At 36.4% G+C, this 19,698-nt stretch overlaps 2 protein-coding genes across 5 annotated transcripts; both read left to right on the top strand.

Annotated features, from left to right (window-relative positions):
• Positions 1–564: 564 nt before the first annotated feature.
• Positions 565–8,459, top strand: LOC128223128 (bifunctional protein HldE-like). Of its 4 annotated transcripts, XM_052932402.1 has the most exons (4): positions 565–702; positions 3,911–3,983; positions 4,197–5,258; positions 6,909–8,459. In XM_052932402.1, the coding sequence occupies exon 4, from the start codon at positions 6,946–6,948 to the stop codon at positions 8,380–8,382; it is 1,437 nt and encodes a 478-aa protein (XP_052788362.1). In that variant the 5' UTR covers positions 565–702; positions 3,911–3,983; positions 4,197–5,258; positions 6,909–6,945; the 3' UTR covers positions 8,383–8,459. The 4 variants fall into 4 exon arrangements, with proteins under 4 accessions (XP_052788362.1, XP_052788361.1, XP_052788363.1 ...); XM_052932401.1 differs by lacking the exons at positions 3,911–3,983; positions 4,197–5,258; XM_052932403.1 differs by lacking the exons at positions 565–702; positions 3,911–3,983; positions 4,197–5,258 and adding an exon at positions 1,882–2,364.
• A 3,487-nt stretch (positions 8,460–11,946) lies between these two features.
• On the top strand, positions 11,947–17,562 carry LOC128224516 (bifunctional protein HldE-like). The gene is made up of 2 exons (XM_052934383.1): positions 11,947–12,004; positions 16,012–17,562. The coding sequence occupies exon 2, from the start codon at positions 16,049–16,051 to the stop codon at positions 17,483–17,485; it is 1,437 nt and encodes a 478-aa protein (XP_052790343.1). The 5' UTR covers positions 11,947–12,004; positions 16,012–16,048; the 3' UTR covers positions 17,486–17,562.
• Positions 17,563–19,698: the final 2,136 nt, after the last annotated feature.

Genomic DNA, 19,698 nt, shown 5'->3' with positions numbered 1-19,698 from the left:
AAGATATACATTAGGCAAATACCAACATTATGCTTAAAGCTGCACTCTCACATATTGAACGTTTTGCCAACTATTTTATTTTTTGTCTTGGAACGAACCAATTTTTGCGAAAATCTAAGGTAACCAATTATATAAGACTGCTGACAAAACAATTATATCGCAGATTGTTATATTTAAGTTAAAAAAATGATGTTTTATGCATTTTTCTTAAACTGTTAGTGACGGTTTAAGACATAAAACATTACTTTTCGAACGGAAACATGAAAATCTGCGATCTGATTTTTTGTCAGCAATCTTACATCATTGGTTTGCAGATTTCTACGCAAATATTTGCCCTCTCCAAGACAAAAAATAAAAAAAGTTGTAAAAATGGCGAAAACAGAGGTAACTTTAAAAAACAAACAACCATTTATATAATTTTTATTGCTTAAAAAGGCATTGAAACAAGGCAAATACATAGCCCACTGACCGATTAATGTTTATTTCGCCTATGGCACATTTCGTTCAAGTACGCATGTTCGGTTCAGTGCATTTTTGCACACATTTTAAGTACTATGAATGACTTTCGAATTCTATTCGAAAATATGCGTTTAACTTCATGCTTCATAAACCGCCGTCAAAAGAAGTTTGGATCTATCCAGGCTGATGAATGATTTTATTTTCGTGTAAAAGCTTTTAGTTGAGGATATCATCTGTCCAAAGGTTAGTGATTTTTAAAAAAAATATATACATATTTCGTAATGCAATTCATATATGCAATCGTCAGCCAATTATTGACAACTGTTTTGTCTTTGATTTGGTTAGAATAAGTAATCTTTATATAGTTTTTTGCATAGGTATGTGCACTTTATATGCATATAAAAATGCATCAACGATTTTATACTTGCCTTTCTCATAACTCAGTGATGTAAATCTTTAGTAGAGGATTGACGGCTGTCATGGTATAGTTTCAATTTGTCTCAATGATTTTGTCTCAGTAAACAAGTGTGTTTATTAAAAACTAAAACGGTTTTAATCAAATTTGCATTTGAAGTATGATTGTAGTGTAGTACGTTCATACTGGTAATAGGCTATACATGAAAATATTAAGTTACCGTTGTTCAAGTATAATTCACAGCATACTTAAATTAATTAAACTGACATCAGTGCTATAGATGGCGGTAAATAGTAAAAGGAGAGCCCCGTTGCCCTTTACGCCGCCCTGCTGCCTTTTTTCTACGCACTACTTTGCCTTTTTGTTTGACAGAGTTGTCTTTGATAAATAATCAATGTGTTTGTTGGCCATATTTGGTCTAGTCAATTTTCAGTTATAAGCATAAAAATAAAAGGTATGAATAATTTTGACACTAAAGTAAAGCAATCAGCTCAGGAAGGTATTCATAACAAACTATAAGCCTATTAGTCATTTCCTAACATGAAGTCATGATTTCCTTAGTTAAGTTTTTCACTTGTCTAACGATAAAAAAACCCCTTATGAACGTTGAATGATAAAAGGTTTATAGAAACATTTGTGCTTGACCGCTTTTAAATCCACTTTATTTATAATGAAGAGTTGACATAATTCATTTACAATATCAGAATAGAATCTACAATGATTTGTAACAAACAACTTCTGTTAGACAAACAGCTTTATTTCCATTATAAACTTCATTTTCATGTTGTTTTAATTCAGTATGTCAGAGGGTACAGAAAGCGATCAGGTTTCAGCCAGTTATAATTTGTTTACAGAGTTAAAATCATTGACTCAAATTAAGACTTCATTCTGAAAACACTCCCAGATCAAACAGTTTAGTTTCAAAATACCAACCGGAGTATGCACACGTTGAAACAGATCAAACAGTTTAGTTTCAAAATACCAACCGGAGTATGTACACGTTGAAACAGATCAAACAGTTTAGTTTCAAAATACAAACCGGAGTATGTACACGTTAAAACAGATCAAACAGTTTAGTTTCAAAATACCAACCGGAGTGTGTACACGTTAAAACAGATCAAACAGTTTAGTTTCAAAATACCAACCGGAGTATGCACACGTTAAAACAGATCAAACAGTTTAGTTTCAAAATACAAACCGGAGTGTGTACACGTTAAAACAGATCAAACAGTTTAGTTTTAAAATACTTAACGGAGTTTATACGCGTGAAAACAGATCAAACAGTTTAGTTTCAAAATACCAACCGGAGTATGTACACGTTGAAACAGATCAAACAGTTTAGTTTCAAAATACAAACCGGAGTATGTACACGTTAAAACAGATCAAACAGTTTAGTTTCCAAATACAGAACCGGAATTTATACACGTTAAACCAGATCAAACAGTTTAGTTTCAAAATACTTAACGGAGTATGTACACGCTATAATAAATGTAAGTAAGTTTGTTGTCTTTTAATAGATTATTATGCATTTTGAATGTATCAATGCACTATTTGCAGAAGTATATTTATATAAATTTAGTACCAAATAATTTATAATTTGGCCTTCTAAGAAGAAAAACAAACAAACAAACACACAAAAACAGAATTCAATTGGTAAACCATAAAACATTTGACTCGCACTTATACATTCGTATTTCATCGGGAATAGTATTCCAAAACCTCATACTGTAATACGAAAAATAATCCATTAAATATGTAGTTCGCAGTGTTTGTATCAAAACTAAATCTTGTTTTAAAGTTGCTCTCGGAGAATAGTGTTCATTATTTTCAAGATTAGTAATTCAGATATATACCTCGGAGCCATTTCATTAAGGGTATTATAGACTAGGGTTGCACAATCGTATTTTCATCTGTCTGTAAATGTTAGCCACTGAAATTCTTGTAACAATCAGTTTGAAGATGATCGTTTCTTTCACATAATACTTGCATAATACTTACTCAACTGCAGTTCGTTTCATAGAACGTTTCAAACCAATGTATCATCGTTAGGAATGAATTATTTAAAGGTTAATACATGTATAAGAATTGATCGCATTTTGTTTATGCATTAAACTATTAATGCAGTATGAACGCAGAAGGGCACGCAATAAACCTCCGTAAAACTAGCGGTTCTTTGAAATATTTGCTAACTTACTCTTTGAACTTAATACAGCATGAATTTGGTCGCTTTTAAATCATGTACATGCACTTGCCAATTTAATTGTATTTTTGAACAGGGTTGTTTTCAACCCTGTTCAGTGTAGCCACAATCTCGACACTCACAACAGAAAATTCCAATTAATAGTTACAAATGTCGCCAGCCGATTTACCACCAAAAATATAGTTTGAAAAAGTGCAGACTTTATAAATTGCAAGCTATGTTTCCAATAACCGAGGTAGATTTGACAAAGCAAGAAGCAATCATAACGCAATATCTATTTAAATAATTTAATCTGTTGAACTTAGATAAAGATAACATTAAAGTAGTATCCCTGCGCCAAAAAATGAATGAACATCGAAACGTAAACAAAGAATTACTATCCACTCAAAGCGCATCATATCAATCACGTGACACAATGATGAAGCCAAGTGAATTTACTGTCGAAGAGAGATAATCCTGTAATGAGATATTGCAAGTTAATCAGATTTCTCTCCCTTGACTTTGTAAAGAAGAACCGGGAAATTTCAAGCTTGATTGATTGTCGTGCACAGATGAAGTCTACAGAGATGTTTGTTTTACTTTGTTTTAGAAAACTTGATTGTTTTACTTGGAATCTGATGTTCTGATGGTTAGTATTGATTTGCATTTGTAGTCTTTTGTGTTTGTCTTGGGCTAGTAATGGATTGGAATGATCATTATTTCATTCAGCTGCATTTATTTAGTTTTGTCATGTATTTTACGACATCAGCAGATTTTGTATTTAAAACGAGAATGGCAGTTCCATGATATTCTTTTAGCCTCTTTCCATATACTAATATATGTGGGTTTGGTTACAGATGATAACATGCATGGATAACAGAAGTCACCATGGGAGTACGAGGGAGTAGGAGTGTTTGAATCCATAAATCAGTAAGTTACATGTCAATGTTTTGTTTTATGATGTACTGTGTTGTTGTTGTTGTAATCGCTTGTATTATGTGTGTGTTTTATATGCTTTAGCCATTTAATTTAATCTGTCACTGCACACGATTAAATCATATAAGATATTAGACTGTTTACGATGTTAACTTATACACATGTTTTTATTCATTATCTTATGATTGTTTATATTTATATTTCCAGGACGCTCCGATATTACATCTACATTCGATAATGTTGAATAGATATTGAAGAACACTGTGTTTGTTGTTTGAACTATTAAACTGCTACATATGGTAACCTGGACATATAGACCAACCCTCGCTTAGGAATTGCAAATGTATTCTCATCTTAAAACCTGGAATGACCTAGAAAGCAACAATCGTCTCATTGATCTCAATGATCGCCCAGTTTCCCTGCTTAAAACATCACGTGATTCCCCACGTGGGAATAACAAATGTGCTAAAGTGTGACGAGTAACCTGACGATATAGAAATAGAAGAGAGTTGCATTATATATTGTATATACACACTTTTTATGGTGTACGTATAGACGGATGTTTGTGCATTTATTATTGAAAATGGAATGTTATTGAAATGAATCGATTTCTATTTTTGATGGTTTGGTGTAAATATGAGAAATTATTGAGGATTTAATAACTCTTTTAGGTGTTTCATCTACAATTGTTTGAAATCAATTATTTAGATTTTCATCATTTTAATTAAGAAACTTTTTCTCTTTAATATGTTGTATTTTCGAAATTGTTTTGTTGCAAACATAGGCAAACTCTTTCTAATGAGTAAAGTTTGATTAGTATATATATATACTCATATGTAACACCACATGATGGAGTTCTGCTTGGATTGGTTACATTCTCCATCCTTGTTTGCCTTCTTACACAGCGACATTAATTTTATTGTCAATAAAATATTAATTTTTCATTTACCATCATGCTCATTAGAAAGAGTTTGCCTATTTTTGCCACAAAACAACTTCGAAAATACACCTGGGCCGGCCCCTGTGGTTGTTTTACACGGGGACACTTAGATTCACTGTGCACCTTATTAATACACACATGATCGTGAATCATAATGGTGAAAACCCGTATAAAACACTGTTCGTGCAGCGCTATCAGCGCTTTGATTCATTTCGTTTTTAAAAAACATATGTGTATTTTTAAAAAGTAAATGGCTTTAACTAATATTTATAAATATCACATTGAAATAGCCTCGTAAACCGATTTTTAGGATTAAAAAGGATTATACTGTAAGTACTTATACGCTGTAAATTTAGCTATTGTAATATAAACCTAGCTTTAATAAGACACAGCTGAGCAAATAGCCATAAAAATATTCTATAGTATTAAAAGTCACTACGCATTTTAGTATTGTCGGCAATAAAGATTAAATTTACCAATTAAAGTAAATACATTTATTTCTGGTGCTGCAATGACAAAGGATGTCTTATGTACAAGCTGTATGTCAGAATATCCTCATAATTGATTATTTAGAAATCGTTTTATTAATCTATATTTACATCTAAACTTCCTGAAATTCCCTTTCGGTAATTGCGATTATCATCCGATTAACGCAACATCTTTGAAAATGTTCGGATCGCGAATCATCGCATCATAATAAATACATGAGATTGTTTATCTTGTTTGTATTGTGTCAGAAAGTCCCGTAAAAATAAAATAACATTTCGGACACCACACACTTTAACCACCCCAACTGCGTTCATACCCCGATTTACGACATAAATCCCGCAATTACTTCTTGTATATCAAAGAAATATGTTAAGATGTCTTGTTTATCTTATTATATGTACTCAAAATGATATTAATCAACATTTTAGGGATAAACAATAGTGCCAGAAATCATGGCTTGTTCGCTACAAAGGGAAGTTACTCTAAGCGCCTGTACTAGTGCAATCGTATATTTTCGACATTTTCCGTATCCTTTCGTAAAAAAATGCGATGAAGGGTCATCTGCCTGTCTATTTCGTCATAACACCTTGTGACAAATTTAGAATGCAGCCAGGCAAAAAAGAAGGAAACAATGTATACAACGAACAAATGTTGCAATGGTGAAAAAGTATGAATGATGCAACCATCTATACGCGATAACAAGCACTTGAATCGTGAACACAGGCATGCATTGTTCAACAAAGGAAGGATAGTAAGGAAGCTTAGTACACATACCATCAGGCAACAAGCAAAAAGCAGAATGGAACGCACAATGTTAACATGCGTAATGGAGTGGTCATAAGGCAAAATACAAATGTCATCAAGCATAATGCAATTTTTACCTGAATACCATTCCATCCATTGGAGCATTTGCATAACATTGTTGTCCATGGATTCGAGAGAATAAACGTGTTGCATGATGCACTTGATGTATTAATCATTTTATCCTTATCTGTCCGTTTTACCAACAAACTTGAGATAAATATATAAAGCGTTATTATAGACTACGGCCTAGCATGTTTAAACTTGTACAGTTACTGTCATCAGAAAATAAATCTAAACTATTTATGTCAAGTTTATATATATACGAAGCTTCAAAGGCACGTTCAGTACATTTAATGCGATGAGATATTGTATCTAAGATTTATACCACTGTTCTCATTATGTTAATATTCACTATGTTTTGAACTAAACACTATTTGCCAATTATATTTGTAAAGTGGACATGCTTTATATCCTTTACATGGTGAAGCTTATATATTCCTTATAAGATCCATCCTATGTGCTATTACAATATTACGTATAGTTTAATTTGTTTAAATGTATTTATGTGTCACAAGAAACTATGTAGTTTACGTAAATAAAAATGTGTTCTGTTCTGGATGAACAAACAGTAGCTGTGCGTTTGTATCAATGCAACTGCTAAACATTACATAATTTGATCGTTTCAGATCCCAGACGAAGCTTGTTATAAATAGCACCGATATCATGGACGAAAAAGACCCAAGCGCTCTTAGTTTAAACCTGAATCATCGATTTCTTGTCATTGGTGACGTAATCCTTGACGTAAACAAATTTGGCGACATTCCTCAGGTTGCTAACGAGGCGCCGGTTCCCATTTTCGTCGAAACCAAAAGTGACGTCAGACTTGGAGGTGCGGCTAATGTTGTACACAACCTCTCAGCCTTCCATTGTGAGGCGGACCTTCTCACAGCAATTGGGGAAGAGGATGTGGTGGTCGCGCAAGAGCTTGAACGACGCGAATTATCGACCGACGGACTGGTTGCGATTCCTGGATATTCGACCCTCCGAGCCAACAGATTCTTCTGCGGCACTCAGATCGTCTTCCGCCATGATGAGCTTAAGAATGTAGAGATAACACCAGATATCGAGCAGCGATTGTTGTCTGTGTTTCAAAAATTGTTCCAGGAAAGAAAATACAGCGCGATTGTCTTAGCAGAGTATCGCCTTAATACAAAGCTATCCATATTAACCAAAACAGTTGTCGACCATATCATAAGGGAAGCTAGGAAGAAAAATATTTTGACAATCGTTGACCCTAAAAGGGGTGATTATAATATCTTCAAAGGGGCGACTCTTGTTAAGGCCAACAGGGCCGATGTTCGACATTTCCTTGGTATTTATCCAGAAACGGAATGTGAAGTAGAACAAGTGAGTAAGGAATTTGTGAAGCAGTTGGATCTCAAGATGTCCATAGTTACTCTAGCAGCCGACGGAATGGCATTTTATTACCAGGAGACCGAGCGTTTTCAAATGATCCCTCATGCGGAACGCACGCGCGCCACGGATGCAACTGGAGCTGGTGACACAGTGTCTGCGGTCCTCGCGATCTGTCTGATAAACGGCTGGCCACTTCCATCAATCTGCCGCTTGGCAAACAGATGCGCCGCAAACGCAGCCAGTAACGTTGGTACCACTATTGTTTCCGTTATTGACGTCATCGGTAACAAAGTCGTCTCGTCAGTAGCTGAACTTGCAAACCTAAAAAGGCTTCTTCCTAAAGATTGTAAGATCATTACAACCTCCGGCTGTTTTGATCTCTTCCATTATGGACATATAGAGTTTCTGATGAAAGCTAAAGAATGCGGAGATATTCTTATCGTGGCTTTAAATACTGACGAATCAGTGAGAATGCTCAAAGGTGAAACACGCCCCGTCTGTCCTCTTTCGGACCGCCTTGCGCACCTTGTGGAGAGCCGCTATGTAGACTTCATTGTCCCTTTTTCCGAGGAAACCCCAAGCTGGATCCTTCAAATGCTTGAGCCGGATGTGCACGTGAAAGGAGCCGACTATTCTGAAGCAGATGCGAGACGTAGACACCCCTACATCCGGGAATTCCGGTCGTTGGAGGCGGGCGGCGGTCGTAGCACCACAAAGCTTATTAGCAGAATTAAACAGATATAGATGATCAATATTTGTGTGTAAACGATAATTATAATAATGATAATAGTAGGCATAAATAAACACTATATAACAATAAATGTAACTGTTCACTGTATTTTAGCTCACCTGAGCACGTAATGCTCTGGGTGAATTTTTCTCATTGCCCACCGTCAGGCGTCGGTCGTCCGTCAAAAATTGCTTCAAACGACATCACCGCCGTAACCGCCTGTCAAATTTTGATGAAACTTCACTGAGATGTTCCTTTGAAGGTGCCCTTTCAAAATTGTTAAAAAAATGAATTCCATGCAGAACTCTAGTTGCCATGGCAACCGAAGGGACAGACTTCCTGACAAAAACCATGGCATAGACCGTAGCTATTTGTTGTGTTAAATTGTCTAATGGTCCTCAACCAAGTTTGTTCAAATTTCGCCCCTGGGGTGAAAACTGGCCCCGCCCCGGGGGTCACAAGAGTCCTTATATTATAAACTTATATAAGAACAACTTAATACAACAAATATTGTCTGGAACCGTTAGGTCCAAACCCTTGATATTTGGATGTAGCATCATACAGTGGTCCTCCATCAAGGTTTTTCAAAGTATGCCCCTTGGGACAAAATTGGCCAGGCCCTTGGGTTCACAAGTTTCCTAAAGACTCATTAGGGATTTTTTTGAAATTTTTCCTTTCTCAAACCACATGGCCTAGACCTTTGGTATTATTATGTAGCATGATACGACCATTCTCGGCACCCTAGCGTAAGATGGCTAGGGAAACTTCGTAAATTTTGAATATTCATAAGCATTTTCCGACCAATGAAATAGCCGTTTACAAATAGAAAAGAATCTCCTTTGTGAAGAGCTTTCGGCATATTTAACCATATCTTGCCTAAAACGATTTGTAAGCCGTGATCTCATTGGATTATTTCAAACCGAGATTACATCCGTAATTTCTCGGTCATTTCCGCACCGCATGATGTGTGTCTCATGCTACCAATCAAGCGGCTGGATTTCACCTTATTAATTATTCAGGAGTACGAGACTTTTACAGCTGATTTGCCCAGGGTATCATATAGGTTATGATACGCTGGGGTGCCGAAGATGCATATGACAAGTTCTGCCTTTTCATAGTAAACTTGCGTATGGGGAGCATTCATCGCTTCCAGCGATATTCTTGTTTTCATTGTCATTTTCTCCTCACACTTTAAAGACAATGCAAGCATGCAACTCTTTCTATTTGCAAATGTATCAACAACTTCTTCATCATTGATCTCTTTCTCCTGGTTTATGCTCATTAACCCGAGACCGCTAAAACGCTCAGTTCCGCTGGTGCTCCTCAGATATGTTTTTAAACGACGAATGGTAGAGAATGACCTCTCCGCGGTCGCCCTGAACACTGGCATCACAATTAGAAGCATCATGCACACTCTGATGCTCGGGTGTGACTCTTGTCTAGCCAGATGGAGGCTATCAGACAATTCCTCTGGAGCAAGTGGGCGGCCATCTGCAAATGTTGGGTCTGTCCACCAAGTTTGCGACCTTGCGCAATCCCTTAGAAAAGTCGCCTTGTCAACGTCCAAACTTGATCGAACCCCTCCGAATAATTCCTGGCACTATTGAACGGGTATTAGTTCTCTGCACCTGTGAAAAAACAATTGAAAATATGACATAGCTTGTTCTATAGATTTCAACGCATGTGGACAAATAAATTGGACCATAAATTTAGTTAAATATATAGATGTCTCAAACTACCAACATACCAATATATTATGTTTGTGATTTCAATAACATTTATTTATGTTTATTGAACACTTTCTATACAAACCGATCAAGTTGTTATGTTTGTTGAACATCACGACAAAAACATTATTGAACAAATGCAATTAAGGTTAGAGATGTATTAAAGTTTTTTATAGATTCTAACCTGAGATGGTATCCGCCACTGGACCTTATATCTATCATTGCCTTGCATAAGCTTGTCGTTGAGCTCCGTGAGCAAGTGGTCGAGGAACGGTACGTACATGTTGACCTTCCAATACTCGGAAATGGTATGTGCTGGAGCATTGGCGCGGATTTGCTGACGCCCAACATTCCTGGCTATTGACAGCTCAACACTAACGTCGGCGGCAATGTTCGCGGCCTTGTCGTACAGGGTGTCCCATGTGTCATCATCACTTATGTCATTCTATAAAAAATATTTAATGTTTTTATTCCTAGACATGTATACGTACAATCGATTTACAAAAAACAAATATTGAATGTTACCTGACGGAGTATGTAATTATTTCAATAAGGATTTTCAATTGTATATTTCATGGCCTTACCTACTTAATATTTAGCTTTTAATTACTAATACTAGAAAATAGTCAGAAGCACTTAACAATTATTTTGATAATGCCATGATGATAAACTTAATACTTTTTTAATCGCAGACCGTAAAGTGTAACAAATGTATCGGAAATCTGATTAGGCTGATAGGGGGTTAGAACCGCTACTCCTCCTAAAACACGATGTACCTGTAGCAGCCTTATCACAACCTTAGTGTCGTTAGCAGCTTTAACCAGGTCACAGGTTTTGCTCTGCAATGCGGTCGAAAATGGAACAAGAGTAGAAGTCTAGAAGAGTAGCATGTTCTGCTGCTAACAGCGACACAATAAAGCTGAAGTGCATGACTGGTGTTTTATGACCAGATGCCTTTGTATCTCCATCGTCAGCAAGTTGCTCAAGCGATGTCACCACAGTTCTTAAATTTGTATTCGTACCCAATTTCATAAATAAAGATCAACTGAATAATGTTCTTGAAATCATTAAATTATGTACAGAAAATTAAGAAGTCACTTAACTGAGGGATAAGCGTAGTCCTACTAAATAAACGGATAAAGATAGATGATACCTTGATTCTATATGAGACTCAAATCTTTTAATTGCATGTGCCAACGTTACACACGATGAATATAATTAAATTGTTTTCATTTCAAAGTTTACCTGTAGTCACCCAGAAATGTGTGAAGGGCGTCTGCACGTGCTGCCCTTCGCGTTTCACAGAGGGACTGGAGCCGCTTTCTCTCCTCCATATAAGCACGACTCAATGCGTCAGCTTCCAATGGCTCTTTGAAATTCAGCAGGCGTTTGGCTGAGTAATTAAATGCAAAAGCCACTGTCTGCACGATGTCCATCATATGTACCCGACCTTGCATGCGTGTATAATAGCCACATTCAGACAGTGGGCCTTACAATGGGTGTAGATGGCGTCTGGATACAGTGCTCTGATACGTGCCTGCACCCCTCGGTATATACCCGACATATTACTAGCGCCATCGTTACCTTGCCCGCGCATCTTGTAGAGATCAATTCCTGTTTGAAAATAGCATTTCATAGATTGATTTATAGTGAGCCTACCTCTTGAAGATTCTTAATGAATGTAGTCGCCAAAGCCTCTCATCATACAATGCATATAAACTCTTTCATACGGTTCAGCGCATTTTTGCTTTCATTTTAAGTATATTGAATGGCGTTCAAATTCTATTCGGAAATATGCGTTGAACTTCATGCTTCATAAATCGTCAAAACAGGTTTTTCATCTCTCAAGATTGATGAATGATTTATTGTCGTGGAAAAGTTTTTAGTTGAGGATATCATCTGTCCAAAGGTAAGTGAGTTTTAAAAAAAAAACATATTTCGTAATGCAATTCATATATGCAATTGTCAGCCAATTATTGACAACTGTTTTGTTTTTGATTTGGTTAGAATAAGCAATGTATATATATATTTTGCATAGGTATGTGCACTTTATATGCATATAAAATGCATCAATGATTTTATACTTGTCTTTTGCCCTTTTACGGCGCCCTGCTGTCCTTTTTCTACGCACTACTTTGCCTTTTTGTTTGACAGAGCTATCTTTGATAAATAATCAATGTGTTTGTTGGACATATTGTCTAGTCAACTTTAAGATATCAGTATAAAAATAATAAATGTGAATAATTTTGACACTAAAGTAAATCGAACTGATCAAGAAGGTATTCATAACAAACTATAAGCATATAAGTCATTTCCTAAGGCCAAAAAACAGATTGTTTGTTTAGGGTAACCTTTCCAAAATTTAAGGTAGGGTAGGTCGGGATTTTTTTTTTATTTTTAAAAAAATAATTCAAAATCTGTCGTAAGTTTTTTCTTGCACATGGCAGTCTTTCCTACATTACTGTCATTGCCTGACTTTGTTTTATCATATAAACAATAATTCTGATTAAAATCTGCATTTATCCGCCCTTCGTAACTCTCTTTTCGCTGACTAATATTTTTTTTTTGCTCAGAAACGGAAAAAAATAGTTAGGGTCGGCGCATTTATATAGGTAGGGTCGGGTTACCCGAAACAGACATATTTTTTTTAGGCCTAACTTATAGTCATTTTCTTAAGTTAAGTTTTTCACTTGTGTTACGATAAAAGAACTTAAGTACGTTGAATGGTAAAAGGTTTATAGAAACATTTGTGCATGACCGCTTTTAAGTCCACTTTAATAATAATGAAGAGTTGACATCATTATGTTCTAACTTTCAGATATTAACAATATCAGAATAGAATCTACAAGGATTTGTAACAAACAACTTATGTTAGACAAACAGCTTTATTTCCATTATAAACTTCATTTTATGTTGTTTTAATTCAGTATGTCAGAGGGTACAGAAAGCGATCAGGTTTCAGCCAGTTATAATTTGTTTACAGAGTTAAAATCATTGAGTCAAATTAAAACTTCATTCTGAAAACCCTCCCAGATCAAACAGTTTAGTTTCAAAATACAAACCGGAGTTTATACACGTTAAAACAGATCAAAAGTTTATTTCAAAATACCAACTGGAGTATGCACACGTTGAAACAGATCAAACAGTTTAGTTTCAAAATACCAACCGGAGTATGTACACGTTAAAACAGATCAAACAGTTTAGTTTTAAAATACTAAACGGAGTTTATACACGTGAAAACAGATCAAACAGTTTAGTTTCCAAATACAGAACCGGAGTTTATACACGTGAAGACAGATCAAACAGTTTAGTTTCAAATTACCAAACGGAGTATATGTACCTGTTTTTATAAACATAAGTAAGTTTCTTGTCTTTTAAAAGATAATTATGCATTTTTAAAAGTATCAATGCATTATTTGCAGGAGTATATTAATATAAATTTCAAACCAAATAATTTACAATTTGGCCTTCTAAGAAGAAAAACAAACAAACAAACACACAAAAACAGAATGCAATTGGTAAACCATAAAACATCTGCATCGCACTTACACATTCGTATTTCATAGTATTCCAAACCTTCATACTGTAATACGAAAAATAATCCATTAAATAGTTAGTTCGCAGTGTTTGTATCAAAACTAAATCTTGTTTTAAAGTTGCTCTCGGAGAATAGTGTTCATTATTTTCAAGATTAGTAATTCAGATATATACCTCGGAGCCATTCCATTAAGGGTATTATAGACTAGGGATGCACAATCGTATTTTCATCTGTCTGTAAATGTTAGCCACTGAAATTCTTGTAACAATCCGTTTGAAGAAGATCTTTTCTTTAACATAATACTTACATAATACTAACTGAACTGCAGTTCGTTCCATAGAACGTTTCAAACCAATTTATCATCGTTAGGAATGAATTATTTAAAGGTAAATACATGTATAAGAATTGATCGCATTTTGTGTATGCATTAAACTATTAATGCAGTATGAACGCAGAAGGGCACGCAATAAACCTCCGTAAAACTAGCGGTTCTTTGAAATACTTGCAAATTTACTCTTTGAACTTAATACAGCATAAATATGGTCGCTTTTAAATCATTTACATGCACATGCCAATTTAATTGTGTTTTTCATTTCGTTTTTAAAAAAACATATGTGTATTTTTAAAAGGTAAATCGCTTTAACTTATATTTATAAATATCACATTGAAATAGCCTCGTAAACCGAGTTTTAGGATTAAAAAGGATTATACTATAAGTACTTATACGCTGTAAATTTAGCTATTGTAATAGCTAGCTTAAATAAGACACAGCTGAGCAAATAGCCATAAAAATATTCTATAGTATTAAAAGTCACTACGCATTTTAGTATTGTCGGCAATAAAGATTAAATTTACCAATTAAGGTAGATACATTTATTTCTGGTGCTGCAATGACAAAGGAAGTCTTATGTACAAGCTGTATGTCAGAATATCCTCATAATTGATTATTTAGAAATCGTTTTATTTATCTATATTTACATCTAAACTTCCTGAAATTCCCTTTCGATAATTGCGATTATCATCCGATTAACGCAACATCTTTGAAAATGTTCGGATCGCGAATCATCGCATCATAATAAATACATGAGATTGTTTATCTTGTTTGTATTGTGTCAGAAAGTCCCGTAAAAAATAAAATAACATTTCGGACACCACACACTTTAACCACCCCAACTGCGTTCATATCCCGATTACGACATAAATCCAGCAATTATTTCTTGTATATCAAAGAAATATGTTAAGATGTCTTGTTTATCTCATTATATGTACTCAAAATGATATTAATCAACATTTTAGGGATAAACAATAGTGCCAGAAATCATGGCTTGTTCGCTACAAAGGGAAGTTACTCTAAGCGCCTGTACTAGTGCAATCGTATATTTTCGACATTTTCCGTATCCTTTCGTAAAAATAAATGCGATGAAGGGTCATCTGCCTGTCTATTTCGTCATAACACCTTTTGACAAATTTAGAATGCAGCCAGGCGAAACAGAAGGGAACAATGTATACAACGAACGAATGTTGCAATGGTGAAAAAACATATTTCAGATGTACAAGTATGAATGATGCAACCATCTATACGCGATAACAAGCACTTGAATCGTGAACACAGGCATGCATTGTTCAACAAAGGAAGGATAGTAAGGAAGCTTAATACACATACATCAGGCAACAAGCAATAAGCAGAATGGAACGCACAATGTTAACATGCGCAATGGAGTGGTCATAAGACAAAATACAAATGTCATCAAGCATAATGCAATTTTTACCTGAATACCATTCCATCCATTGGAGCATTTGCATAACATTGTTGTCCATGGATTCGAGAAAATAATCGTGTTGCATGATGCACTTGATGTATTAATCATTTTATCCTTATCTGTCCGTTTTACCAACAAACTTGAGATAAATATATAAAGCGTTATTATAGACTACGGCCTAGCATGTTTAAACTTGTACAGTTACTGTCATCAGAAAATAAATCTAAACTATTTATGTTAAGTATATATATATACGAAGCTTCAAAGGCACGTTCAGTACATTTAATGCGATGAGATATTGTATCTAAGATTTATACCACTGTTCTCATTATGTTAATATTCACTATGTTTTGAACTAAACACTATTTGCCAATTATATTTGTAAAGTGGACATGCTTTATATCCTTTACATGGTGAAGCTTATATATTCCTTATAAGATCCATCCTATGTGCTATTACCATATTACGTATAGTTTAATTTGTTTAAATGTATTTATGTGTCACAAGAAACTATGTAGTTTACGTAAATAAAAATCTGTTCTGTTCTGGATGAACAAACAGTAGCTGTGCGTTTGTATCAATGCAACTACTAAACATTACATAATTTGATCGTTTCAGATCCCAGACGAAGCTTGTTATAAATAGCACCGATATCATGGACGAAAAAGACCCAAGCGCTCTTAGTTTAAACCTGAATCATCGATTTCTTGTCATTGGTGACGTAATCCTTGACGTAGACAAATTTGGCGACATTCCTCAGGTTGCTAACGAGGCGCCGGTTCCCATTTTCGTCGAAACCAAAAGTGACGTCAGACTTGGAGGTGCGGCTAATGTTGTACACAACCTCTCAGCCTTCCATTGTGAGGCGGACCTTCTCACAGCAATTGGGGAAGAGGATGTGGTGGTCGCGCAAGAGCTTGAACGACGCGAATTATCGACCGACGGACTGGTTGCGATTCCTGGATATTCGACCCTCCGAGCCAACAGATTCTTCTGCGGCACTCAGATCGTCTTCCGCCATGATGAGCTTAAGAATGTAGAGATAACACCAGATATCGAGCAGCGATTGTTGTCTGTGTTTCAAAAATTGTTCCAGGAAAGAAAATACAGCGCGATTGTCTTAGCAGAGTATCGCCTTAATACAAAGCTATCCATATTAACCAAAACAGTTGTCGACCATATCATAAGGGAAGCTAGGAAGAAAAATATTTTGACAATCGTTGACCCTAAAAGGGGTGATTATAATATCTTCAAAGGGGCGACTCTTGTTAAAGCCAACAGGGCCGATGTTCGACATTTCCTTGGTATTTATCCAGAAACGGAATGTGAAGTAGAACAAGTGAGTAAGGAATTTGTGAAGCAGTTGGATCTCAAGATGTCCATAGTTACTCTAGCAGCCGACGGAATGGCATTTTATTACCAGGAGACCGAGCGTTTTCAAATGATCCCTCATGCGGAACGCACGCGCGCCACGGATGCAACTGGAGCTGGTGACACAGTGTCTGCGGTCCTCGCGATCTGTCTGATAAACGGCTGGCCACTTCCATCAATCTGCCGCTTGGCAAACAGATGCGCCGCAAACGCAGCCAGTAACGTTGGTACCACTATTGTTTCCGTTATTGACGTCATCGGTAACAAAGTCGTCTCGTCAGTAGCTGAACTTGCAAACCTAAAAAGGCTTCTTCCTAAAGATTGTAAGATCATTACAACCTCCGGCTGTTTTGATCTCTTCCATTATGGACATATAGAGTTTCTGATGAAAGCTAAAGAATGCGGAGATATTCTTATCGTGGCTTTAAATACTGACGAATCAGTGAGAATGCTCAAAGGTGAAACACGCCCCGTCTGTCCTCTTTCGGACCGCCTAGCACACCTTGTGGAGAGCCGCTATGTAGACTTCATTGTCCCTTTTTCCGAGGAAACCCCAAGCTGGATCCTTCAAATGCTTGAGCCGGATGTGCACGTGAAAGGAGCCGACTATTCTGAAGCAGATGCGAGACGTAGACACCCCTACATCCGGGAATTCCGGTCGTTGGAGGCGGGCGGTGGTCGAAGCACCACAAAGCTTATTAGCAGAATTAAACAGATATAGATGATCAATATTTGTATGTAAACGATAATTATAATAATGATAATAGTAGGCATAAATAAACACTATATAACAATAAATGTAACTGTTCACTGTATTTAAGCTCACCTGAGCATGTAATGCTCTGGGTGAATTTTTCTCATTGCCCACCGTCAGGCGTCGGTCGTCCGTCAAAAATTGCTTCAAACGACATCACCGCCGTAACCGCCTGTCAAATTTTGATGAAACTTCACTGAGATGTTCCTTTGAAGGTGCCCTTTCAAAATTGTTAAAAAAATGAATTCCATGCGGAACTCTAGTTGCCATGGCAACCGAAGGGACAGACTTCCTGACAAAAACCATGGCATAGACCGTAGATATTTGTTGTGTTAAATTGTCTAATGGTCCTCAACCAAGTTTGTTCAAATTTCGCCCCTGGGGTGAAAACTGGCCCCGCCCCGGGGGTCACAAGAGTCCTTATATTATAAACTTATATAAGAACAACTTAATACAACAAATATTGTCTGGAACCGTTAGGTCCAGACCCTTGATATTTGGATGTAGCATCATACAGTAGTCCTCCATCAAGGGTGTTCAAAGTATGCCCCTTGGGACAAAATTGGCCAGGCCCTTGGGTTCACAAGTTTCCTAAAGACTCATTAGGGATTTTTTTGAAAATTTTCCTTTCTCAAACCACATGGCCTAGACCTTTGGTATTATTATGTAGCATCATACGACCATTCTCGGCACCCTAGCGTAAGTTGGCTAGGGAAACTTCGTAAATTTTGAATATTCATAAGCATTTTCCGACCAATGAAATAGCCGTTTACAAATAGAAAAGAATCTCCTTTGTGAAGAGCTTTCGGCATATTTAACCATATCTTGCCTAAAACGATTTGTAAGCCGTGATCTCATTGGATTATTTCAAACCGAGATTACATCCGTAATTTCTCGGTCATTTCCGCACCGCATGATGTGTGTCTCATGCTACCAATCAAGCGGCTGGATTTCACCTTATTAATTATTCAGGAGTACGAGACTTTTACAGCTGATTTGCCCAGGGTATCATATAGGTTATGATACGCTGGGGTGCCGAAGATGCATATGACAAGTTCTGCCTTTTCATAGTAAACTTGCGTATGGTGAGCATTCATCGCTTCCAGCGATATTCTTGTTTTCATTGTCATTTTCTCCTCACACTTTAAAGACAATGCAAGCATGCGACTCTTTCTATTTGCAAATGTATCAACAACTTCTTTATCATTGATCTCTTTCTCCTGGTTTATGCTCATTAACCCGAGACCGCTAAGACGCTCAGTTCCGCTGGTGCTCCTCAGATATGTTTTTAAACGACGAATGGTAGAGAATGACCTCTCCGCGGTCGCCCTGAACACTGGCATCACAATTAGAAGCATCATGCACACTCTGATGCTCGGGTGTGACTCTTGTCTAGCCAGATGGAGGCTATCAGACAATTCCTCTGGAGCAAGTGGGCGGCCATCTGCAAATGTTGGGTCTGTCCACCAAGTTTGCGACCTTGCGCAATCCCTTAGAAAAGTCGCCTTGTCAACGTCCAAACTTGATCGAACCCCTCCGAATAATTCCTGGCACTATTGAACGGGTATTAGTTCTCTGCACCTGTGAAAAACAATTGAAAATATGACATAGCTTGTTCTATAGATTTCAACGCATGTGGACAAATAAATTGGACCATAAATTTAGTTAAATATATAGATGTCTCAAACTACCAACATACCAATAAATTATGTTTGTGATTTCAATAACATTTATTTATGTTTATTGAACACTTCTATACAAACCGATCAAGTTGTTATGTTTGTTGAACATTACGAAAAACTATCAGACAAAAACATTATTGAACAAATGCAATTAAGGTTAGGGATGTATTAAAGTTTTTTATAGATTCTAACCTGAGATGATATCCGCCACTCAACCTTATATCTATCATTGCCTTGCATAAGCTTGTCGTTGAGCTCCGTGAGCAAGTGGTCGAGGAACGGTACGTACATGTTGACCTTCCAATACTCGGAAATGGTATGTGCTGGAGCATTGGCGCGGTTTTGCTGACGCCCAACATTCCTGGCTATTGACAGCTCAACACTAACGTCGGCGGCAATGTTCGCGGCCTTGTCGTACAGGGTGTCCCATGTGTCATCATCACTTATGTCATTCTATAAAAAATATTTAATGTTTTTATTCCTAGACATGTATACGTA

The sequence above is a fragment of the Mya arenaria genome, chromosome 17 (genome assembly GCF_026914265.1).
Source record: "Mya arenaria isolate MELC-2E11 chromosome 17, ASM2691426v1".
Taxonomy (NCBI): domain Eukaryota; kingdom Metazoa; phylum Mollusca; class Bivalvia; order Myida; family Myidae; genus Mya; species Mya arenaria.
This window is presented reverse-complemented; position numbering and strand designations above follow the sequence as displayed.